Consider the following 27,231-nt stretch of genomic DNA (forward strand, 5'->3'; position numbering starts at 1 on the left):
CGACACCAGAGGGACTTTTCAGATTTTTTTAGAACTGTCAGAGGGAATGCTTCCTTTTGTTTGTTTGTTTGTACAAACACTGGAGTGCTGCTAGTAACTAGCTCTCATAGAAAACGGACAGTAATCACTAATTGTGGTTGATGGTGTCTCAAGTTAGTGAGTCATGAGATCATGACTTATCTCCAGGTCACATAAGGATAGCACAACAGGGAGACAGTGATCTGATATCAGTGACAGACAAAAAATATCAAAACACAGAATTATACCTCTAAGTACTCTACTCAAAAGAGAAAATTATAATGCCAGTAAAGCAAGTCCAAGACCACAGAAACAACAGAGAAAAACTGAAGTGAGAGAGAGAGAGAGAGAGAGAGAGAGAGAGAGTTGTGAATACAATTCACAGATGAATCCTCACAAGTATTCATGACAAGTCCATATGAATCTGTTTATTATTCTTTCTTTTGTGGCAGTTTCCCTGTTATGTTTGTTCTAAGGGGCATCTGTAACAAAGGGCCTCAGGTGAGGTTTGGGTATTTGAACTGCAATCAGCGTGTATGTGTGTGTGTGTGTGTGTGTGTCCAGGTCACTTGTGATTCCTCTGCTGGTTTAAAGTGGAGTCATCAAACAGTGGGTTCTTCACCTCTAGCTCTCCAGTCTGTAAGAGATACACACCACATATCAGAACCATGCATGCTTAATGTCTGGTTAACAATAAGATTTGGGACTTTTCTTACCGGTGCTAGTCCTGGACACTCATACACAGTGAAGTCCCCCTCCTCATTCTCCTCATCAGATGTAGCCCCTGACTCAGACACTCTGGGATTGTCCTTATGTCTACACACACACACACACACACACACACACACACACACACACACACACACACACACACACACACACACACACACACACACACACACACACACACACACACACACACACACACACACACAGGCGCTTGCATTAAGAACTGAACGTCTACGTGCCAGAATACAGAAACCCCATTTATCTTATTTCCCTTTTAAATAAGCCGCAGGACAGTGTTTTAATGTGAGTTAAAAGAATCAAAACCATATTAACACCATATTAACTGCCCCCATGTATTAACCTCATAGCTGAAGAAATCTTGCAAAATCAATGTATAAGCTGCAGCTAATAGTTGGGAAATGATGGTATGTGTGACAAAGACTTACTTTTCCAGTGAAAGCATCTGCTGCTTCTGATGTTGGTAGTGATACATCTGGGCACTCTGAGCCAAATCTTTATCTCCAGACCGCTACACCAGCCAAGATAGACAGACACATAATACAATACAATTCTGTTTTATGGTGTCATTTCAAAATAAACATCACTACTTTTATCCCACTACTTTTACAACAGCAGGGTTATAAAGTCATTACTGCCTCATTACTATCAGCATGCCTGATATCAGAAACATGATAACTGCCCTGAGGATTATACATTAACTACATCTTCAACACAACGTGGGTCTCATGCATTCCATCTTCCATCTTCCAAATCTTATTGTTAACCAGACATTAAGCATGCATGGTTCTGATATGTGATAGGATTGGTCTGGTGTGTATCTCTTACAGACTGGAGAGCTAGAGGTGAAGAACCCACTGTTTGATGACATTAAACATACAACATACATACATTTGATGACATCTTCAAAATAAACGATCTATAATTACACTTCTAGTAATCACATATAATAGCTGTCACCAAAAACAAACTTCACTCTCAAAATAAAAAAAAAACTTTTGTGCCAGTAACTGACATACATAGCTCTGCTTTAGGTTATGCCCATTTAAAATCACATATCAAAATGTATACAATGGGGTCATTATTGCCTACTGGTTTGCCTGGGTAATTTGTCTTAGTCACTGAGACTTACACATACAGTATATAAAATAATTTGCGCTGAGCAGTGCACTGTGTTAAGTAGTATGAGACTGTAATGAGTTCTGAGGACTAATGAAAGAGTTGTAGGTCTATTTATGCTGTATGATGAGGCCATACCTTAGTTCCATTGGCAGAGGTCATCTTGACTGGGCCTGCTGTTCCAAATGCGGGGTAGTCGACCTTCTGCGCCAGTCGCGATTCTCTCTGCAGCCTAAGGAGAGGGTGAAAATTGTGGGGTTTTTGTCAACTCGTTTATCCCAAGGTTTGTGTTAGATACTGTATGATACAAGTGTGTGCGTGTGTGTGTGTGTGTGTGTGTGTGTGTGTGTTGTGTGTGTGTCTGTGTGTGGGTGGGTGTGTGTTCAAAACAAATCCACTTACTTCACCCAGAAGACAGTTGCAAAGATCATAGATATTGTTCCAACGATGATACAGATGGAGATTACAACTAAATAAAGAGAGAGAGAGAAAGAGAGAGAGAGAAAAAGAAAGAAAGAAACAGAGAGAGTGAGTGAGCAAAAGAACCACATCAGAGAGGATGCCACACAAAGACTCTGAGAGGCTTAGCAAAAAGAAAGACAAAGGGCACGACAATGGAAGTGCAAGCCCCAGAGCCTCTGAGTAGAGGAGCTCTGTTTCCTCCATCAAGAACAGTGTCTCTGATGCGTCCTCCGCATCTCAGATCACCCTTCCTGCCATCTCTAAAGAGAACTTAGTCCTTCGGTTCATCCCCCAGCTGCTTGTCTGCCTAAGCATCTGAACAATGAGACAGCAGCACACTGAAATGGACCCCATATGGGTCTTTCCTAATCAGCACAGCTAAAACTGTCTTTTCTACCAACATTTCTACCGTTTCTATACTGTACTATAGTCATTTGATGTCTAGTGTCCATTTACGATAATATTAGTACTTAATAATATACTCTATTTTATTAACACAGCACATATCGGTCAGGAGTACAACATTTGTTTTTTGTGTGTGGAGATTGTTGCATAGGCCGTGGCATCCTGTGGCAGCACACTTACTGACGAGCAGGGTGTCCCTGGAGAGGTTGGGCCGGGCGCCGGGACCGCTGCGGCCCACCTGGGTGAGGGGCAGCGGGGGCTTGGGGGTTTGGTGTGTCGGGGTGGAGGGGCCCGGCGTGGTGGACGCCTGGAGAACAGCGCGCTGCTGGGCGTCTCCGTCTGTCCGAGACCCGTCCGTCACCCGAGATGGCGAAACTTTATGTGTTTTGTGTGTGGATGTGTGTGGATGTGTGTATGTGTGTGTATGTGTGGATGTGTGTGGATATGTGTGGATGTGTGTGGATGTGTGGATGTGTGTGGATGTGTGTGGATGTGTGGATGTGTGTGGATGTGTGGATGTGTGTGGATGTGTGGATGTGTGTGGATGTGTGTGGATGTGTTTTGTGTGTGGATGTGTGTGGATGTGTTTTGTGTGTGGATGTGTGTGGATGTGTGTGGATGTGTTTTGTGTGTGGATGTGTGTGGATGTATGGATGTGTGGATGTGTGTGGATGTGTGTGGATGTGTTTTGTGTGTGGATGTGTGTGGATGTGTGGATGTGTGGATGTGTGTGATAGAGAGGGAACAGAGGTAGGTAGAGAAAGAGCAGGGTAGAGGGACAGAGAGAAATCATTTAAATAATGATGACAGAGAAAGTGGCTCGCTGGTCTTGAAAATAAAATGTTTTAGTAGCTGTATGTCGCAAACATCTCTTCATTACTAATAAGCAACATTTTACTACAACATCTTAGCATCATAGCAGTTATCGTTCAGTACAGTCGAGGTTGTTGTCAGGCCACCAACCTGACTGTTTCTCTTTGGACAATTGCTGTTTGGCAATGACAGAGGACAGGAAGTCAATTTCTTCATCCAAGTCTGAATAGGAAGTCTCTGTAGAAAAAAAAGAGCAGAGGAGAGCGTGTGATATTCTGTCTGCTGAGCAGCATTTGAGCAATACCTTTTGTGAAGCAACTCTTTAAGGAACTCAAACAATATATGACTTCATAGCCTGACTCAGACTTTTTTTGACTGAGAGTACCCCTTTGCCCCCAAAATGCAACTAACTGTGTTCTACATCTGATCAAATTTCATTGTGAGTGTGTGTGTATGTGTGTGTGTGTGTGTATGTGTGTGTATGTGTGTATGTGTGTGTGTGTATGTGTGTGTGTGTGTGTGTGTGTGTGTGTGTGTGTGTGTGTGTGTGTGTGTGTGTGTGCTGCAGTCATCTTGTTGTGTGCTTGAGAGTGTGCCAGAGAGTGTGTTTGTTTGTGGGTGAAATGAAAAGGAGGACAGTGGAAGTGTATGGTTTAACAACACTGACAGCCAGACAGCAGCACACATTCCAGGACTACGAGGGACCTCCCCATGGCAACCACCACCAGGAGTGTGTGTGTGGCCAAGGCAGGGAGCTCCGCAGGGAGCTTTGGTGATCAGTACACGCACCAAACACACACACACACACAAAGCAATGCTTTTTACAATACACAGATACGCACACACAGACAACTGACACACACACACACACACACGAGACAACCAATCTGAGAAACAAACATGTAGCTTAAACCACAAAAGAAGTCATGTCTCTACTGATGATGCTAACAAATGTGTGTGTGTGTGTGTGTGTATGTGTGTGTGTGTGTGTGTGTGTGTGTTTATATGTGTATGTGTGTGTGTAATATTCAAATTATACTTGTATGGCATATAGCAAGCACATTCACATGACTTATTGGAAGAGTTCAATGCATCACCACCACTGGTCGAGATGTGCACTGTGCGGTCGAGCGTAAACAACACATGCAGCATGACACATTTCCTGACCAAGGAAGTGTAAGGGTCCTCCTCTGACTGGAAACTAACTTCCATCTTAATGTTAGCTTAGCATCAACACGAGTGCAGACCAACCATCACATCCACAGCATCTAAATCGGAAGATGCCAACATGTGGCCTACGGTTTAAGTTTGCCATTAACCCCACCCGGGGTGGGTCCGCCGGCCACTTCAGTGGACGTGATTTACTGTGTGTTTGTTTACGCTCCAGAAGGCCGGCCATCTGCCTGCTGTAACGGCCAGGAGATGATGCGACAGCACTTTCACTGAGGGGGGCTTTGTCTCGACTCAGAACACCCCCACCACCACCAAAAAGAAATCCCTCCACTGTATAGAGAGGAGTCCACAGCAGGAGTCTGGGGAGGTGGGCTCAGCCATCTGCAGTGGCCAGGGAAAGGGATGGGTCTTGCCGGGCAGCCCTTCCAGTGTCTGGGTGTGTTCTAGCAAGTTTTACAAGTGTGCTGAGTTTCTCAATCAAATGTGTGAAACTGTGATTTGGGACCCTGCAGCACTGCAATGGTGGGGGTGGTTAGAAACACACCAAAGGAGAAGTGACTGGAGTTGAGGCCGGCCAAGTAAAATCTTAATTAATGATTAGCAGTGAGCAGAGGTTTGAGACCCAGAGTTTCAGTGGACCATAAAAGTTGTCATGGTGCAGAGAAATGAAAGTGCTACAATTGAAAAGTACTGATATGATAACATTCCTACACCAATGGCAGTGGCTATACGCAATCTACAGAAGATTCAAAAGTAAAGTACTCAGACAGCAAACAGAAAATGCTCTCTTTGAATCTGAACTTCTAAAAGAATATGAGCAAGTGTCATTCCTCTGCCTTACACTGCCCTCCATTGGTAACAGCGGAAAATTACCAACTACAATGGCAAGCTTCACCACCACGTATTCCCAACAGTGATAACAACAGTTCCCTACCATACATTGCGTTAATGTGTAATATTAACCAGACCATAAATACATGGGATAATCCATGGTCATGTTATCATCAACATCTACTTAACAAAAAACCTGACTGATCCTGCACAACAACTTTCCATTCGTCACACACACTGGCACTGTTGGCGTTGTTCAGCTCAGTCTGAATGTCTCCTAACGGGCGAATATGAGAGAACACAAATAGGGTGGATGAGGACTTTGTGTTTAATATTTGTCTTCATAAAATTGGCTCCCATTACAGGAATCAAATGCATCAATATGCTGAGGGCCCTAGCAGTGTAAATAGTAGCGGTCAATGCAATAGGCAGTGGTGATCCTCCCATGGCCTTGTCCTGTACATGTCCTCCTAGTGGGTAGACATAATGACTGTGTTTGAATGCATTTGTGATTTATACAAGACAAAAGACCGGCAGTCCAACAGAAGTCATTACATCAGCAATATTTAGTCCTCTTGTCCAGATAATACATTGGCACACATCTGGTGTGTGCGCGCACACACACGCGCGTACACACAAACACGGCAAAGTTAGCCTTTAATCCTTTATGCATGACAACGCACAGTTTACAAGTGTATCACCACCACTGGCAAGTGCAGCTCTTCATTGTTTGCCTAACACAGCACACTCCCTCATAGCTAACAGACTTTAGTGATCTAATGCATAAACACATACCGTAGTTGTGACATTCTTTTGTGCTGTGTCCTCAACTACATACAGACAGACAGACAGACAGACAGTTTCAACCCCCCCCCCCACACACACACACACACACTTCAATCTGAGCCCAAAGCAGGTAATTCCACTGACACCGCTAGAGGGTGCTACAATATCAACATTATAACTCTGAAACTAGAGGAATGGTCCTGAAGTGACTGGTTGCTAATGGTAGCTCAGATTAGTATTAGGAGCAAAGTCCTATTGAATAATTGAACTGCCAAAGGATATTATGCACTAGCAGTCAGAAGAAGGGGGATTTTCAGGCAAGCAAAGACAACATCAAGCACGCAAGGTACACATTCAGACACCTAGCAAACAAAACCAACCAACTCAACATATTTAGGGAGACATAACTCCAAATCCAAGAAGTAATACGGAATGACTCTCAATATCACAGGGCTGAGGCATTTCTGGAGACTCATAGCTTATGGCTACACAACCATACTGTCCTCTTAGACTATTACAATTTGGCTGAGAGGAGAGAGAAGTACAGAGATGGAAGGATTAGTGGCTGCACATGTGTGGCCACAGACACACACAAGCAGGCACTATAGCACTCTCAGTCTGATTAAATTTGCCATTGGCCATGTGCTGTGTCTGTGTGTGTGTGTGTGTGTGTGTGTGTGTGCCTGTGTGCATGTGCACGCTTGAGTGTCTTCAGAGGGAGGATTAAAACATCAGCTCTAGATCAGATTGCTGCAGATGCACCAGTGTTTTTTAGCTCAAGAGATCTCTCCCTGGTCAAGAGGCAGAATGCCAGAGCTGGGAAGAGAGACGAGGAAGAAAGAAAGTAAGCAGGAAATTCTTCCATCTTTATCCTCTTTCTTCTTTCTTTCTGCACTTCTTCTTCATGTCTGCTTTACTCTATACCTCCCTGATGGATTAGCAACTCTGTCCAACAGGCTCGAGGGAAAGATTTAAAGGAGAATTCCGACGACTTTTCACATAGATCTCTGTTTTCTCAAGCTCACCGAGTACTGTAAGTACGAAATAAAATGGAACAAAATCAGAGCTACCTAGCTCAAGTTGCTGCAGCCAACAGCTACTGTACATCAACCAGGCAGCTACAGTCTACAGCTACATGCCCCCAGAGTATAGCACCGTAGATGCCTGGCTGCTAGAGCTGTTGGCTGCAGCAACTCGAGCTAGGTTTATTTGCTTTATTTTGTGTTGACAGTACTCGGTTACGTCGAGAAACGGAGATCTATGTGAAAAATCGCCAGAGTTTTCCTTTAAGGCTACTGTATGTGTATCAGGCTCCATACACTAATGCCACCTTCAGTCCACCATATTGCACTGCACCACACCACAGTAAACCTGGCCAAAGAACCTCCATCTATCTCTCTCATTTCCCCTCTCTGTCTCTATCCATCTCTCTGTCTCCATCATGTACTACGAGGAACACAGAGCTCACTGAGGAGTGTGTAGACTTCCTGTGGGTGGAGAAAAGGCCTTACTGACGGATCTGACATGTGGCCGCACACTCCCAAGCCACAGAGCACTTTATCTCCACAGCTCCACATCCTGACCAACACTATCACTCTGACATGAATTAAACACCAGAACAATACTACATTATTCTAAATGGTGCGAAACCCATAAGGCTTTTGTCTGAGAGTGGTGTGTGTTCTGGTGTGTGTTTGTGAAAGAACTGTATGTATCCATGCTGCCCAAACAACAAATATCTTATCTTCACGACACATTCACACACTATGCAGGATTTTTTCCTCAACATTTACAAGATCCATGACAACATGATTAAACTAGAAAAATTAATTCCAAGGAAGGAATTACCATTGCATATATATAATGGAATTACCATTGCATATATATTTAGGCGTTCACTTCACCATGTACATTCCACAATGAATAGCTCATTACCCTTATGTGACTGTTAAACGTATCATTACAAACGTTATTCTGTGCCCTAAAAACTGGCATATTTTATGACATTGTAAGGTCATTGCAAAATCTAGAGAAATGTGTGAGGTGGTCAGCGGGGTACAGTTGAGTGACACATTGTTTTGATAGTGTTATTACTTGAACATTCCATTTGTACCGTTCGCCATATCTGTTCCTGTGTCACATATTTTGTTTATGTTTTATTATTTTTAACTAATGCTAATGTAAATCAATGAATTTAAATTAAAAACACTTTGCAATTGCTATGTTTTTATTTATTCCATTTTGCAATGAACAGTTACAATGAACAGTTACAGTGAACTATACATCATTAAAAATGGGTGTCTCAACTGTATCAGGTAGCCTACTGTCTCAACTGTACTCCATATGGGTACAGTTGAGACACAGTCAAGACAAAAATGCACCTTATATCTATGAGCTAATTGTGAAAAATATAAACTACTTATGGGTATCATTGATTGATAATATTTTAGTCTATAAGCTAAGGAAATGGCATGTGAATGGCAATGAATGTCGTGTGGAAAATAACTTTTCAGTATCTATTTTTTGTTTGATTTTGTGTGAGCAAAAAGTGTCTCAACTGTACTCAATCTACCCTACAATAAATAGTTCATGAGCAGTGTGTGTGTGTGTGTGTGTGTGTGTGTGTTGCCTTACCGGGACGGTGGTGTCTTCGGATCACGCACTTCCCTTCCTCATCCTCCTCGAATGGCGTGTGGCAGGGCCCACAGCGGGAGGAGCCTGGCTGGCAGAACTCCCGCTTCTCCCGGGCACAGTCTATATGATGAGGGCATCGCTTCTCTGTGGGGCCACAGAGATAGAAAGAGCGAGAGAGAGCGAGAAAGAGACAGAGAGAGAGGCAGAGAGAGGAGGAGAGGGTTCTGTTACCACTGAGGCACAACTGCTATAAACTATTAGCACTGCTCACAAAAACCTTCTCTTGTTTTATGGTGCTATTCAAAGATCACCTTGTGGTTCTCCTCAGGTAGCCTGTCCAAAAATATCACATTTAGACAAAAGCCCTGAGTTCACACAATGTGTTTCAGGTCAAACGGAGCTGAAATCCTTCAGAGAAGCAGAGCGACAGATCCGATCAACCACTTTGTTAAACAACTACCCATAATGCGAGGCGGCCACCAAAGATCTTGGCTGGAGAGATAGCAGAGAGGACACGCACACACGTACGTACACACACACAGGCACACACAGGCACACACACACACAGGGACACACACACAGGGACACACACACACACACACGAGAGAGAGAAAGAGATAACGTGTTGCTATTGGTTCTCTCATTAGAGCACACAGAAATGGCAGAATGGTCAGCATCACATGTCTGCTGAAGTTTCAGAGGCAAAAACAGGATCATCTGGTAAAAATAACATCTGCTTCAGATGCCAAACAGACCTGCTTATCACATTACAGTCAACAAAGGTGGGCTGGTGTACACACACACTATATGCTAGGGGTGTAAGGGACTGTACGATATTTACGGGGGGGAGGGCCGGTCGTCAGGGGGGGGAGGGCCTAAGAGAATTTTTTAAGCCTTAGGGGAAGGCACAGGATACATTTTTTGGCCTGGGGGGAGGGCCGAGGAAAATTATTTTTTCCTGATCCATGATATTTTTTTCCCCTGATCAATGATCCGTTTTCGATATTTTAAAAGGCCAAAACATGATTCACGTCTCTTTGACAGAGTGGGCGAGTCCAAAAAGTCGCAATTCTACCTGAATTGTAAGCTTGCAGGTCACCCGCGGTTTTGAGTCATAAACAAAATATTTTAATGATAATCGGGTCATTTGCGGGCGGGTCAGTTAAAATTAATTAAATATATATTTTCTACAAATAGGCCTACTTAAAATATCACGAAAAGGCTAGCATCAATACAGTAAAGCATCAATGCAGTAAAGTCAACAGTAAAGAAGCTGAAGACGCGAGTTAAAATAATAAAGACACCCCTTCAGGAAAAGCGATATGGGAAATATTGGGAAAAGTTCTTAAAGAAGATGACAGTAGTACAAGTTATGGTCTACCGGTATGTAGAACTACTTCTTTCGAAGCCATTTAAAAGTATGACAGCCAAAACGGGCGGCCTGCAGGAATAAATGTTAGGCCTATGGCACAGACTAGGCTACACAGCCATATCTACCGGTAGGCTATAGGTTCGCGCATGCATAACAGTTATTAGTTCGTTGTGTTTGTGACTTTAAACAGTGAATGTGCTTTAGTAAAGCTTTGTGCTTCATTCAGCATTATAAACCAGTTCTTACGCTAACGTTTTGACCAGCAATGTATCTCTCTTGCCTACCTTGCCTCACCATTTCTGTTTTAGAAAGAAAGATGTATGTCCATGGCCTTCAAATCTTATCCTAGTGTTCTAATCCTTGGTGGTTGCGTGCGTGCTTGCGCTCTTATTCTCATTCTCTCTCCTGCGCAAACATTATGTCCTACATGCCTACTGCGTGTAGTTCTACTGCATAAAGTTTTGCAAATAAATTAGTTTGTTTTACAGAAATGGCCTACTGTCACACTGCATGCAGGCTATAACCAAAAGCACACATTTTGTAAATAAGCGGGTCGGATCGCGGATTGATTAAAATATCGGGCGACCGCGGGCCGCTTGTGACCAAACTCGCGCAACATTGTGTACCCGTGTGTGTGTAAGTGTGCTTATGACATTTGCTGGCCGTTTTAACCTTGTAAACGTCATTTTCCGACCAGTTTTATTTGATTCACGTAGGGGAGAGGGCCTAGGAGAATTTTTTTGAGCTGGGGGGAGGCCCCTGAAAAAAAAAATTTGACCAGGGGGGAGGGCCAGGCAGAACATTTTTAACCCGATCGTCTGGCGACCGGCCCTCCCCCCCGCTAAATATCGTAGGTACAGTCCCTAACTGTTCATGTATTCATATTGAACCAAAACGGTACGGGCGTCACGGTTCGGTGCATGAATTTACACGGAGAATACACGGTATAAAAATACATAAAACTCGTGTGCGCATTAATTAATGTAATACGCAATTGCTGTTAAGTAGCGAGAGTTACGGGAGTTCTTTAGCACCTAACGCTAATCTGTAGCCTCGCCTTAGCTCTGAAGCTCTGATTGGCGCCTATGTTTTTTTTGTCAGGTCGTCGGTCGAGTCCGTCAGTCATTAGCAGCACTAAGGTTAGACCCACAAGAGTTAGAGGATCCGCTGGTCTCTTTAATATCGCAAGTTTGAGAACTTCAGTTACAGTAACGTTAGTACAGGCGAAAGAGTGGTGGATAAGATGAAACTGTGTGTCGGCGTTGTTCAGCAGTTGTTGGGTATGTGAGTGGAAAAAATGCTACACATATTCGAAGCCATCACCCAGATGATGTAGGCTACCAATCACTGAAACGAGGGGAAAAAACTTCCCCTGCGCTTCAGCAGCCTTTGGATACACATACAAATAGGGCCAAAACCTATGGCTTAAATTAAATGATTTCGTAATGACAGAAAGCTATGTAAATCGCGTTTAAGTTGGGGTAACTTGTAACTTCTCACATGAGGAGCTGGTAGTGTTAAGTACATAGACAGTAAAATAAAGTGACAACGCTAACTAGAAATGCAATTCCGAGGAATTACACGAGGGGATGCAATCTGCTGGTTAGGGTGTTGGTGGGGCTGTTGAGCTTGCTGCTAGCTGGTTGGTAGGGTAATTGTGATACCTGCAAAGGTGCTTTTGGAGTAACCAAATTTGAATCTTGTGTGACATGGCATTCTTGAGATATCACACTCAAGGTGTTTTTGACCTTGACATTTGACCTTCAACCTCCAACGTCAACTCACTTCACCTTTGAGTCCATAAAAACACTCGTACCAAATTTGAAGCATGTACGTCAAGCCGTTCTGGAGATATAATGCTGAATGCATGAGATATGGCTGGGACTTTTATTTTTACACACAGGAAACACTTTAACAGGATGTGTAGTTCAGGTAGAGCTAGATTGTATGCTTAGAGGCTGAGACAGTTTAATTCCTCACAGGTGACACCTGTGCTAGTGTTCTGATTAGCCTGGGAACTGCTCTGAGAACTACTTAACGAGCGCAGCTGGCTCTATTATGACATCACAGCCCCCATTCAAGTCTATGGGGGAAAAAATACACTTTTAATTAAAAATATCTCAAAAAGTATAAACTTCTCAAAAATAAAAAAACGGATAGGGCGGTAAAGCCTGGGAAGATCTACGGAACGGTGTTTGAAACCCAAAATAATAATAACTAGAAATGCAATTCCAAGGAATTACCAGTGCATGAAAATGCTAAAGTTGTGATGTAAAATATCATGTATAGTTAAAACAGATAATACAGAGATGGTTACTATGGTGATGCTAGGATAGACATGGTGGTTGCATAGCTTAATAAAAGTTGATAGTTTAAAAGTAGACTGTTTAAAAGCTGAATGTAGATAGTTTAAAAGTTGTTGATAGACAGTAGATAGTTTAAAAGTTGTTGATAGACAGCTAGTTTAATAGATAGTTTAATGATAGTTTAAAAGTAGACCGTTTAAAAGTTGAAGGTAAATAGTTTAAAAGTTGTTGACAGACTGGAAGTTGAATGAATGTTGATATTCAAATAGTTTAATGGCTGTGTATAGGTAGATATTTGACGATAACTGAAAGTTGGAATGGCTCTAATGTTTGCTAGCAGTTATGCTAAGATTTTTAACTATGCTAACCATACTACTTACGTAATGTTTTATAGCAGTGCTAGCAATGCTAACCGCTAACCATGCTACTTAGCTAACATTTTCTAGCAGTTTAATGAATGTTGATATTCAAATAGTTTAATGGCTGTGTATAGGTAGATATTTGACGATAACTGAAAGTTGGAACGGCTCTAATGTTTGCTAGCAGTTATGCTAAGATTTTTAATTCTGCTAACCATGCTACTTAGCTAATGTTTTATATCAGTGCTAGCAATGCTAACATGCTAACCAAGCTACTTAGCTAACATTTTCTAGCAGTTTTGCTAAACATGCTAAATATGTTAGCAATGTTAGCATGCTAACTATGTTAACCATGTTACTTAGCTAATCATTTTTAGCAGTTATGCTAACTATGTTAACTAGCATGCTAACATGTTAGCATTCTAACTATGTTAACCATGTTACTTAGCTAACGTAGCTAATCATTTTTAGCAGTTTTGCTAAAAATGTTAACTAGCATGCTAACATGCTAGCATGCTAACTATGCTAACCATGTTACTTAGCTAACCTAGCTAATCATTTTTAGCAGTTTTGCTAAAAATGCTAACTAGCATGTTAACTATGCTAACCATGTTACTTAGCTAACCTAGCTAATCATTTTTAGCAGTTTTGCAAAAAACCTAACTAGCATGCTAACATGTTAACATGTTAACTTTGCTAACCATGCTAAATAGCTACAGTGGGTAGGAGTCATAGTTGATGAAAAGTGTTGACATAGTTGATGACAAGTTAAAAGTTGTTGATAGACAGCTAGTGAATGTATATAGTCAGAGAATGTCTAATAAGGAGAGAACCTTCACTCTCGGAACTCTTCCGGTGTGGTATTGCATCTAGGGGCGCTCACGGGCGAGTCCAGAATGAATGGAGGTCTATGGAGCTGTACCCCTCAAAATCCACTTTTCTCGGGATATAATTTTTTTTCAAGTAATTTGAATATTGTATTCGAAAGGGGAGGCAAAGACAATACACTTGGTTGAGTATTATATTTTTTAAAGTCACTTAATTGTTCTAAAAAGCCTTTCAAACGTGTCAATGACGTCATTCATTAGCATGATCATAGCATAGCATAGCATCAATGCTAGCGTGTTATGGGCAACAACAACCCAACCTGTAAGAAAACGAAAGGACATGACTCCCGGATTATTTCACTTTTGATTGAAAATCCATATCCATTTTGCGAAAAATAAATAAAATCTGAGGGTTTCAGTTGTTAAATAGGTGAAAACAACAAATGTAGCCATGTAGCTCCATAGGACCCCATGTATTTTGGACTCGCCCGCGATCGCCATCTAGGTGAACTCTGGTGAACTGCAGCCAAATTCGGTTTGTATGGGATTAATAGAGAGTGGGGAGGCTCTCCTTAGAAGGGCTCTGATATAGTTTAAAAGTTGAATGTAGATAGTTTAAAAGTTGTTGATAGACAGCTAGTTTAATAGATAGATAGTTTAATGATAGTTTAAAAGTAGACCGTTTAAAAGTTGAATGTAAAAAGTTCAGTAGTTTAATGGGTTACATTGTTTAACAGTGGATTATTGTAGTGAGGACTTTTATTTTGAAACAGTTTTGGGCAGAGGAAACAGTTGAATAGGATGTGTAGTCTTAATTGACCCAGATTGTATGCTTAAAGCCTGAGGCTGCAGGTGGCCTGAACACCTGCCATAGGATTCTAATTGCTTAATGGCCGTATTATGATGTCATAATCGGCAATGTTAAGTCTATGGGGATTTTTAAAAAGTTTTTCTTTAATAGTTTAAAAAGTATAAAAGTTTCAAAGTTGAAAAGTCATACCAACCCGATCTGTTTGAAGACCTACGTTACAAAGTTTGAATGAAGTTTCTAAGTTAAACTGTTCAAGACAAATTGCGTAAGGAAAAAGTGGTAAGCGGAATAATAAGAAGTTGTTGAAGTTGCCTAGGAAGAACAGTACAGTGCATTTTCATGCACTGTAATAAGAAGAAGAAGTTGCCTAGGAAGAACAGTACAGTGCATTTTCATGCACTGTAATAATAAGAAGTTTTCGGATTTCAATACAGGGTAATAAACAAACCATGCTACGGTGAGTTAACGTCAAAGGGCAGTCACGTGACTTCTAGTTGTAGTCTTTATGAAATGAAAGGAGCAATTTCGTTTTTTTTTTAAAAGGCAAAATAGTGTGATATTTTCACAGTTAGTAGGCTAGATTATTACTTTACACACAATAAAAAAAATATTGAGGCAACTTGTAGACCCTTCCATATACAACTAAACACAGATGTTGAAGGTCTTGCTTAAGTGGATTTTTAAAAATAATTTTTCTATGTAATTTGCACTTTCAGAAATAAGAGATGCTGTAGGCCTATTTTCAGTTTTATAGCTGATTGTCTTATTTTGTTTACAAGTTACAGATGGAGTCTGGGTACTTATTGTACTGTTTAGCCTACATCTTACACACTTCAGGCTGTTGCAGATAACTCAGGGAAGAGACTGTATGACACTAGGTGGTACAGCCTGAGACATGTACAAAAAAAAAATGCTTTCTGCATTTTTGTTTTGCTTTTCCCTCCATTGTTCCGAACTCGTACCGAACCGTGATGTCCGAACCGAGGTATGAACCGAACCGTGACTTCTGTGTACCGTTACACCCCTACTATATGCTATTAAAACACCTGCACTACGTGTCATGTTTTATTATACAATAAGAGAACCAATTAGTTGAGTTTCTGGATGATATTAATTCTCAGTCATCAAATGAATACCCTTTCGTCAACAGGCCTTTTTTAGACGTTCCTGTTATCTTTCTTTAGGCAATCACTCCTTTTCTAATCTCGGTTTGTGATCCACTCTTTCCGGCCTGCTGTGCACCCCCATAAGTGTGTCTACAGCCCCATGGAGCTGAAATGGAGAAAATGGGTCATAAGTGTGTGTGCATATGAGTGTGTGTGTGCGTGTGTGTGTGTGTATGTGCATGTGTGATAGAGATTGTGTGTGTGTGTATGTGTGAGAGAGATTGTGTGTGTGTGTGTGTGTGCGGGCCTGTTCTTGAGAGGTTTAATGGGGTTAGTCTGAGTGAAGCAGTCAGTCACTGTTCTTATACAACCTCTCCTGCGGAACATCCTACATTTCCCAGACCTTTGCTTCTCTTAGTCACCCCCTCCGTCACCTGCCCCACTTCCTGGGACTGACCTGAGATCTGTACGGTGACACGATGGACAGACTAATGTACGTAACTCAGGTAAAGGGGTTCAGATCTCCTGTGCAACGTCTCACTTCAGTATTAAGTGAGGAAATGAGATGTCAGATTTACAAGTAAAACCCAAAACATATAAAAACAACCAATCCACACAACCATTTATGGCATTATTGGGATACTGGGAAACCAGTTAGAGCTCTTGCAAGCTTTAAGGTAATGCTCCCCCAACAGGGTCCTGAGAGGGCACTCAAGTGGGTTCTCTTGAGAGCAATTCATACACATGTGCACACACACACAGTAAATGTTTTGTGTTCATGACATCCATTTCGGTGAGTACGGAAGTGCAGAAGAATAGGACTAAAATCCACTCCAACATATGCGCACACATGCACACACACACACACACCTCTTTAGGAAAACAGAAATTCAATGAAATTCAATTTTCATAAATCCTTAACCATCTGTGTGTCTGGTGAGCAGGTCACTAATGCACATTAGTCGGAGGGGTTTGGGGATGGGGTGGGGGCGTGACTCAGAGGGTAAGAGGACCGGCGACATCCATCACTGGGACCGGAACAGGGATATGCAAGGTGATGCTGACAGTAAAGGTGAAATAGGCAATAAAAGAGAGAAGGAAACCAAGACAAACAAAGGCTTGAGACACAAAATGCTACCCGGAGAATGATTTGTGCAATCTTTGGCTCGGTAAGTGGAACGATCAATAAACAGCCACCAGTCAAATGATCCATCCCCTTCTCCCTGCTGTCTTACATTACAGACTTAGGTTCCATTATAGACAGCGATACACTTTTGCTTACACCATAATTCCAAGTAAAAAGTTGAATACCAGAAAAACATTACGAAGTGCCAACTACAAAATGAAATATACAAACACAAAATCCCCCAACTTAACTACATAACTGCGTGCACTGTACACATACAATAGCATTAAATACATAATCAAATATGTGACAAGAGGCTCATTGCATTGCACTTGAACCTGACCCAGACAACTGTCCTGGCAAAGCAGATGGGGAGGGCGATTCAGATTCAGTGATAATCGCTGTGGGATATGCAGAGGCAGGCAGACAGAAGGTCAGATGATATCTCATCTAAAAACAGAAAACTATTTAGTTGCTAAACCAGACAAACCCAAAATGGAGAGTGGTATGATGATCCCATAAGCAGCAGGCTGACTCATGCAATACAAACATCCATTTGTCACTAAAGTCTCTCACAATAACAAAATCAGTATACCTTGAAGAGCTTAAGGTGTACATTGTCTTCTGGGGACAGATACACCTGGCACAGCGTTTCATCTCAGAGATACAGGACCAAGCTGTGGATACAAGAAAGTTTGAGTTCAGGCAGTTCACTCCCATGCATGTGGCCAGAGCAATTCATTGAGGTGCTCTAACAAGCTGTACGAGGTAGCCAAGGGAGCATTGGGATACGATGGGAGGCCAGGTAGGTTTATGAGAGGGCTTGCACTAAAGGCACTCCAGTTTATGGCTCTGTAGTGCTCCTCGCTCTCCCATTCAAATTCAGCAATTTCACTTTTCCGCCCCTTGAATCTTCCCCAGACAACTTACGTTTTTCATAATGACATGTTGCCAGGCAACGGCACTCCTCAGGGTGTTAAAAATGAGAAAGACTAAAGTGAAGGCACTCCTATTCATTCTCTCTCTCGCTCACTCCATCAGTCTCATACACATGCCTCATCAGGAATAGCCAAATACACATGCAGGGTAACTGTGATAGCACCACTATCACCCATCATCACCATCAACAGCTCAGCTGTAGAGAGTCAAGAGAGTGCCAAGTTCGTTGGCATTGCCATCAAAAATAGCACATCAACACCTCTTTCATCTGAACAACTTTGGCATGAGGACCTAGATCTTTCGGGCTTTCTACAGGGGCATAACAAAGAGCATCCTGGCTGGTGGCATCTCTGCATACCTTGGGAGCTGCACTGCCAACGGCTGAAAAGCACTGCAGTGAGCTTCTCTCCGTCAAGTGAAGACCAAAGAGTAATTAAAGACCCCAGTCACTCTAGCCGCAGTATGGTACAACTTCCGTTTGGCAAAAGGTATTGCAGTCTCAAGGCCTTGCCGGATCTGCAGGCTAAGTAACAACTTTTTCTACCAGGCAACCAGGCTGTGGAACAATGGATAATGGACAGTTAATTGTGATGACACACACATGGATGTGGATGTGTGTGTGTGTGTGTGTGTGTCCGCTGTGGACGCCCACTCTCCCCTGTAAGACTGCATGTCCCTGTAAGGGTGGCATTTTTATTATGCAACACTCCCCAAGCTGTGCTGTGATCTGGTGGGACTGCTGGCAGAGCCTCCCCTTCTTTACTGGCCTTGAAACACTTGCTAAATCACACTTACTCAGCAGTCCCACACACAAAACGAACACGGACGCACGAACACACGCACGCTCACACACAGCCTCTAATAAACCTACACACACACACACGCAGCCTCTAATAACCTACACACACACACACACACAGCCTCTAATAAACCTACACACACAGCCTCCAATAAACACACACACACACACACACACACAGCCTCTAATAAACCTACACACACAGCCTCCAATAAACACACGCACGCTCACACACAGCCTCTAATAAACCTACACACACAGCCTCCAATAAACACACGCACGCTCACACACAGCCTCCAATAAACACACACACACACACACAGCCTCTAATAAACCTACACACACAGCCTCCAATAAACAGACACACACACATGAATGCAGGCACGCATGCACATACACACATCCACAGCCTCCAACACACACACACACAGCCTCTAATAAACCTACACACACACAGCCTCCAATAAACACACACACACAGCCTCTAATACACCTACACACACACACAGCCTCCAATAAACATACACACACACACAGCCTCCAATAAACATACAAACACACACTCATGAATGCATGCACGCACGCACGCGCACACATCCACAGCCTCCAACACACACACACACACTCACACCAATAAAATCATACTGACAGTCTTACTTCATCTCTGCTCTTTGTCGTTCATTTGTCCTGTCCCTCTTCTCCACCCCTCCCCTCTACACTGACTTCATCCTCTCATCATCCATCCGCTTGTGACGCCACCTCCTGTGATCCGTCCTTATTCCCTCCATCTTTGATCTCACACTCTGCCCTGATCAAAGAGAGGGCCGAGGGGGCAGAGCAACAAGCCAAAAACCTGATCAAAGTCAAACATGTTACTCCAACAACACTGAGGACAACAGGGCTCTCAAAACCACAGTACATAGACAAACACAACACAGTCAGACACACCAACTAATGACTTGCACTTATGCATTCACCTGATGTTCAACACACAGCTGAAGCTGGTAGTCTGTTACTGTGACCTAACAAAACAACAAAGAAAGAATAAAGTGCTCATTTTCCAGACGAATACATGTCACAAATCTGCAGTCTTTCCCTCTTTGTCATGGCTCTTTTTCTTTTGCTATGTAGTGTATTGCTTCAAAACATAATTTCGTTACAATTAAACATAATCAGTTTTGGTGTATAGCCTTACTGCAACAGCCAATTAGAACCCATCACATTTTACCCATCACATTCATTAACACAAAGAGAGACTTTGCTCATCGTTGGTCAGTGTCGACACTTTTATCGTTATGGTTACAGTTATGGCCCTAACGAAACCTTCTTTCTCCATCATTGTGTTGTTCAGTGGCACAGTTCTGTTGTTCAGTTGATTCATGTATGATCCTAATGTCGCACGACCGACTCATCCTCGGACTTCACTTACCAGAAACTGCCTGCAGGTTCTGACGTGAGAGAGAACATTTACTGTCAGATTTTATGATCAGTGAGCTATGGACTGAGTGAATCATGCATGGGAGCCTGACCACAAGGGTAGCAGCTTGAGTCACAACAAATTGCAGCTATTAGAACAACGAGATAAGGGAGGATTAGAAACGAAAAGAAGGAGAGGAAAGAATCAAAGAGGTTTGAAAAAAGATAAACAGACGGAAGGAGAAAAAGACATCATCAAAACCATTTTCTATCAAATTGTTTCTCTCTTCCTCTTTACCTGTTTGTCTTTCACCTGAGCCTTAGAAGAGTATTTGCCCTTTAATTAAGCACATACACAGACAGCCTGAAATAGGTCAAGGCACGTCACTGCGGTGCCAAACAGATCAGGTCAATCTGCCATGCCCGACGCATAGACTTATGTAACACTGATCTAAAGTGGCATATCTGAGACAGAATATGACAAATGGCCATAGGAACCATCTGCGACAGGCTGTAGCCATCGGTAAGCATCATCTGGGAGAACAGTAGGAGGCATGGCCAATGGCTCACCGTGCCAGCCCAGCAGGGAAGCCGCACTTACGTGGCAATGTTTGCTTTGCTCGGCGGGACACATGCCAACTAAACCTGAAGTTACTGGTCAAGTACTGCACACAGCACGCATGCACACATACTGTACACATGCACACACGCGCACACACACACACACACACACACACACACACACACACACACTTCTATGGGTATTGTATGTTCAACAACCCAGGAAGGAAGACAGTGCTGGGATCCTCTGAAGAAGACAGGACCATGCTAATAGCTTTGGGGGGAGATGGGTGAAGACAGAATGCAACAGGAAACTGAAGCAGGCAGCAGCCGAGTTAAGTGTTGACAGGCGTGTTCCATTGTTTGGGCTTCCTGTTTCTCCGCTCAGAAAGGAAGGGAGTATTTAGCCGAGGGCACTGCCAGTATCTCCACACACGCCCCTCAAATATGATGAGCTTTTCTTTTCTGCCAGTATCACTTAAAACTCACATCTTGCAGAACATGTTCTCTCAACAGGTGCAAGTCGATCCCCGGGTCTCTAAACTGGCCGTGGGGAGCCTGGGGAGTCTCAGGCGAGCACTTAAGAGTGTGAAAGGCCTGTAAACACAGGCTCTTCCCACACTCTAACACCTTATCACTGCCCGGCGTATCAGTACATTGTCCCACTCCCTAGCGGCTCATTATTTAGCACAGTGTCAGGTGCCAGCTTGACTAACCACAGGAACGGCCTTCATCATAGCAGTCAGTTAAACAATATACTATGGGCTGTGCTTATTATTTAATATGGCAAGTATCATTGAGTGATTTTTACTAATAAAGAAAACAAATTAAATAATAATGAAAGCTATATGGAGGCGCAACAATTGATGCTTTAGGCTTAAGTCCTAAAATAACTCATTATTAGTAAAAAAACAAACATTAGATCAGATTAGTAAAATACATTAGATCAGAAAAAGTAAACTGGAACTACAAGTTACAAACAAGTAGACAATGAGAGGCCAGAGTTGATCACTGTTTGCCCTGATATTTGATATATTTGATATATATTTGTGGTCTTGAGCTCTTTGTGTGGAGGGATGTATTTTAGAAATCTGTGAAAGAGCAGATACTGAGGAAAGCTGGTGAACAAATGCTGACTTTACTTCCTCATTCATACTGGTGAAATCACTAAACAAACACACACAAACACACTACACTTCATAGTCACTGACAAAAAAAGCTGGAGACACGATTGGAGACAACAGAGCAGGGAAACACACGATGGTATAAAGAACCTCTGATTGTGAGGTGGCGTTTAACTTAGCGATATATCGAATCCCCTTTTCCATAATAAATAAATAAAATTAGTACTAAAAAAGGAAAACACACATTTTAATGTAGGTGAAAGACAAGTGGGCAAAAAGAATACAGACACTGGCACAGCCATGCTATGTTATGATATACGACTAACAGTCGAGGTGACATTCCAATCCAAGCTCCTCTTTGGAATCAGGAGTCCATGAGGAACTCCATGGAGATGGAGAGAAAGACTCAGAGACTCCAGTCCACCTGTTTAAATAGAGGAGCCTCCAGAGCTGGCACACAGCAGGCTCTCTCGGCTCCCATCTCTCATTAAACTACATGCAAAATGTCTACTAACCCTGGATCAGTGGGAGACAAGAACACCAACACGTCTTTGTGCTCTGTGCTGTGGTAAGGTGGATTGGAATAGCTGTGATGGAACATATACATTTGGTCAAAAACGTGCTCCGTTTTTCAACAGTGTTTTGATTCGGAGATGACTCATATTGGGTCCACCGTATCACCACCGCTGAACGAGTGGCATTTCCAGAAACTGCTTGCTGCAGTCCTTCTCAGAAAGCAACCCAATATGTGCTTCCCTGATTTGCCTTGCACCGTAATTAAGTCACAATGACTAAAAGCCAATGCTTAATTCCTTAAGGAAAAGGCATCATATTGCTTTCCGTGCAAATGGACTACAGGCGGGTTTAAAATTGTGAGGTTAAAAGCGAACCGAAATCTTTCTACGGGGCTCTCCACAACAACAGAAACCATAACACCTTAATTTCCTTGTTTGAATACTGATGCAGACAATGGTGCTCTGGTACACCAACACAATGGTAAGAATGAGGAAAAAAGGACAAGGAAGCAGTTAAGGGTTTGAAAATATGCAACCACATGATGCTCTGCTCATGGAGTAGAGGTGTGATTGGTCATCTACCCTCCTGGTCTGCACTGTAAACAGGTAGAACCAGATTCTTTCCACCTTTGTCTTTTTCCATCTGCCTCTCTTCCCTCTCAAGATGTGCATCACATCTTCATTCTTGTTCTCCCTTCTATCTCTCTTTTAATGGGCTGTGTGCTTAGAGGGAGCCACAATGCAGCGCATTCAAGTGTGTAAAGTTCTCTGTTTGAGATTGGCGGAGGGCTTCTACTTACACATTGTAAGCTAACAAGAGCACCTACAAGAAAGTCTCTATCGATGATGGAGGTGGTTTTTGCTGTAGGCGTTTTTGCTCTGATGACTTCTCGAGAGCAGCAGAGATGTATTAGGCGAACGAGATCCTTAATGCACTCCAGGTCCGAGAAGCTGCTTTGAATGACACATTTGGCTGGAACCCAAAGCCATGAATATCAGCCACGGCCCGTAATGAGTCTGAGAGCAAACAGTGTTGTTCCCAGAGATACTACAAGGCCACAGGGACTGATAGAGTGGCACAAGGGGCAAGTGTCATTTGAATGCTTCAACTATGTTAGTAATAAAACATTTGAATGTGTGGCCATTCAAGCAGCTCTGACCAGTAGGAGCAGGCAGGGGAAGCCTCCTCTTCAGAGTCTAAAACAAAAGGGAGTAATGCCACGACAGGCACCTGACTGGTAGAGCCACTGCCACCCACTCAACTGAATTCTCTAGATGAGCTTCCTTCCTAGGAGTTACTTTGGGCACTTAAGACAGTGACACAATCATACAGTACAGAGGACAGGACACCCAGGCAAAAGCTTAACTACTAACAACTACAGCCCTGCTTTGAGCTATTCATAGGAAGGGTTATCATGACTACAGATACCTAGCAACATGTTCTACAGTTGGTGGTTGGATTCAGGAAAGTGTAATTTAATAATTGATAAATAATTGACAAATCTCTCTCACTCTCTCACAATTCAATTCGAAAAAGCTTTATTAGCATGACAAATATTTTTGCATTGCCAAAGCAGAACATTAAACATACATTTACATAGAGAATGCTTGGAATACAGTACATGGTAAATACATATGCATCCAAGATTAACAAAGTGGTGAATGTGTATGTATGTATGTGTACATGTGTGTGTGTGTGTGTGTGTGTGGATTAGGGGTGTAACGGTACACAGAAGTCACGGTTCGGTTCATACCTCGGTTCGGACATCACGGTTCGATACGAGTTCCGTACAATGGAGGGGAAAGCAAAACATAAATGCAGAAAGCAATTTTTTTATTGTGCATGTCTCAGGCTGTACCACCTAGTGTCATACAGTCTCTTCCCTGAGCTATCTGCAACAGCCTGAAGTGTGTAAGATGTAGGCTAAACAGTACAATAAGTACCCAGACTTCATCTGTAACTTGTAAACAAAATAAGACAATCAGCTATAAAACTGAAAATAGGCCTACAGCATCTCTTATTTCTGAAAGTGCAAATTACATAGAATAATGATTTTTTAAAATCCACTTAAGCAAGTCCTTCAACATCCGTGTTTAGTTGTATATGGAAGGGTCTACAATTTGCTGTAAATATTTTTCAGTGTGTACAGTAATAATCTACTAACTGTGAAAATATCACACTATTTTGCCTTCTTTTTTTAAAAAACGAAATTGCTCCTTTCATTCATAAACAGTCTACAACTATAGTCACGTGGCTTTGCCCTTCGACGTTAACTCGCATGGTTTGTTTATTAGCCTGGTTAGCGTTGACACTTTCTTTTTCTATGCACTTAACACCAGCTCCTCATGTGAGAAATTACAAGTTACCCTAACATAAAGGTAATTACCACGCGATTGACATAGCTTTCTGTCATTACGAAATCATTTAATTTAAGCCATAGGTTTTGGCCCTATTTGTATGTGTATCCAAAGGCTGGTGAAGCGCAGGGGAAGTTTTTTTTTTCTCTCGTTTCAGTGATTGGTAGCCTACATCATCTGGGTGATGGCTTCGAATCAGTGGCGGAGCTAGACTTTTATCCTTGGGATGGCCAGAGGGTGGCCAAAGCTATTTCAGGGGGTCCACAGACAACGACAATGAATGTTCAAGAAACACAATCAATTGCAATCAAAATCTGTAAATGTTGAAATGTTTTCATGAAGTACATCTTAAGCACACAGGAGAAGATTTGTGTATAAAATCTACAGTTTATTAACAATGTTAATACAAAACGTGCAATATGAAAATAAATAATAATAATAAAAAACGAATTCAAAACAATTTGACCTCATTTTGACATGAACTGATATGACATGAAGTAGTGCAGTTTTTTTTAACCATGACCAAAGGAACAGTCTGATTACCAAACTAAACTTGTAGAACAGTGTAGGGCCTAGTCATGACAGTAATTAAGTCCCAGATGTGATTCTTTTCAGGATTCTGTCACATAGTGTTTGCTTCTTAAATTGTGCACTTCAACTTAGACAGACAGACAGACACACACACACACACACACACACACACACACAAAGCTGGGCACACTAGGAAGAATCACTAAATGAACCATACTCTCATACCTAGGAGAAAGCCATGGGCCCCAACTCAAGATGCAGTGTGAAAAAAAGACACCCACATAGCACCCCAAAACTAACACAGAAACACACACACACACACACACACACACACACACACACAGACAGACAGACAGACAGACACACACACACACACTCACACAGCTCCCCAAAACTAACAAAGACACAAGTGATTACTTTCTCCTCACTGAGTCAGAAGTGTAGACCACTTGTCAGTCCAACGGCAATCTGAGCAGAGAAAGAGACAAAGACTTATCAGAGCATTATTCAAGGTACTTTCCAAATTCCAGCAAAGCCAAAATAGCTTAAGTACAAGTGTGAGAACTTCACAATTTCCAAATATTATGTCCAATAAAAGCTGATATGGTTGCCCGTCAGATCTGGTTGGGATTTAGAACTTGGTTTGGGAGGAAAACACCCCTGTTCTCTGCTGTACTATTTTATGCACGGATATAAGTTTAATGAGATATTAAATGCTTTCATTTTTGAGATACTTAATCAGTTACAGTTTTGTAAATGTATGTATGTAAATAAATAATAATAATAATAATAATAATAATAAAAACATAATTTCAAAACAATCTGACCCCATTTTGACATGAACTGACATGACATGAAGTAGTGCAGTTTGTTTTAACCATGACCAGAGGAACAATCTGATTACCAAACTAAACTTGTAGAACAGTGTGTAGTAGGGGTGTAACGGTACACAGAAGTCACGGTTCGGTTCATACCTCGGTTCGGACATCACGGTTCGGTACGAGTTCGGTACAATGGAGGGAAAAGCAAAACAAAAATGCAGAAAGCATTTTTTTTTGTACATGTCTCAGGCTGTACCACCTAGTGTCATACAGTCTCTTCCCTGAGTTATCTGCAACAGCCTGAAGTGTGTAAGATGTAGGCTAAACAGTACAATAAGTACCCAGACTCCATCTGTAACTTGTAAACAAAATAAGACAATCAGCTATGAAACTGAAAATAGGCCTACAGCATCTCTTATTTCTGAAAGTGCAAATTACATAGAAAAATGATTGAAATGAAATGAAATCCACTTAAGCAAGACCTTCAACATCTGTGTTTAGTTGTATATGGAAGGGTATACAAGTGCCTCAATATTTTTTTTATTGTGTGTAAAGTAATAATCTAGCCTACTAACTGTGAAAATATCACAATATTTTGCCTTTAAAAAAACAAACGAAATTGCTCCTTTCATTTCATAAAGACTACAACTAGAAGTCACGTGACTGCCCTTTGACGTTAACTCACCGTAGCATGGTTTGTTTATTAGCCTGGTTAGAGGGGACGCATCCCCTCTATTGAAATCCGAAAACTTCTTATTATTACAGTGCATGAAAATGCACTGTACTGTTCTTCCTAGGCAACTTCTTCTTATTACAGTGCATGAAAATGCACTGTACTGTTCTTCCTAGGCAACTGGTTTGTTTTTTAGCCTGGTTAGCGTTGTCACTTTATTTTACTGTCTATGCACTTAACACTACCAGCTCCTCATGTGAGAAGTTACAAGTTACCCCAACTTAAAGGTAATTACCACGCGATTTACATAGCTTTCTGTCATTACGAAATCATTTAATTTAAGCCATAGGTTTTGGCCCTATTTGTATGTGTATCCAAAGGCTGCTGAAGCGCAGGGGACGTTTTTTCCCCTCGTTTCAGTGATTGGTAGCCTACATCATCTGGGTGATGGCTTCGAATATGTGTAGCATTTTTTCCACTCACATACCCAACAACTGCTGAACAACGCCGACACACAGTTTCATCTTATCCACCACTCTTTCGCCTGTACTAACGTTACTGTAACTGAAGTTCTCAAACTTGCGATATTAAAGAGACCA

The 27,231-nt window shown here is 42.0% G+C and overlaps 1 protein-coding gene across 1 annotated transcript in view; it reads right to left on the reverse strand.

Annotated features, from left to right (window-relative positions):
• Positions 1-420: 420 nt before the first annotated feature.
• npdc1a (neural proliferation, differentiation and control, 1a) overlaps positions 421-27,231 on the reverse strand; it is a 35,840-nt gene continuing 9,029 nt past the window's right edge. The window contains exons 2-9 of the mRNA XM_076284788.1: positions 8,989-9,132; positions 3,715-3,801; positions 2,932-3,126; positions 2,287-2,353; positions 2,023-2,116; positions 1,194-1,276; positions 735-834; positions 421-655 (exon numbers count right to left, since the gene is read on the reverse strand). Of these exons, the coding sequence (XP_076140903.1) occupies positions 584-655; positions 735-834; positions 1,194-1,276; positions 2,023-2,116; positions 2,287-2,353; positions 2,932-3,126; positions 3,715-3,801; positions 8,989-9,132 (842 nt within the window). The 3' untranslated portion in view covers positions 421-583. The remainder of the gene's footprint in view (positions 656-734; positions 835-1,193; positions 1,277-2,022; positions 2,117-2,286; positions 2,354-2,931; positions 3,127-3,714; positions 3,802-8,988; positions 9,133-27,231) is intronic.

The sequence above is a fragment of the Alosa pseudoharengus genome, unplaced genomic scaffold (assembly GCF_046254945.1).
Source record: "Alosa pseudoharengus isolate Yale_2024_CS ecotype anadromous, Long Island Sound unplaced genomic scaffold, YU_APseudo_1.1 YU_APseudo_1.1_scf_14, whole genome shotgun sequence".
In the NCBI taxonomy this organism is placed as follows: domain Eukaryota; kingdom Metazoa; phylum Chordata; class Actinopteri; order Clupeiformes; family Clupeidae; genus Alosa; species Alosa pseudoharengus.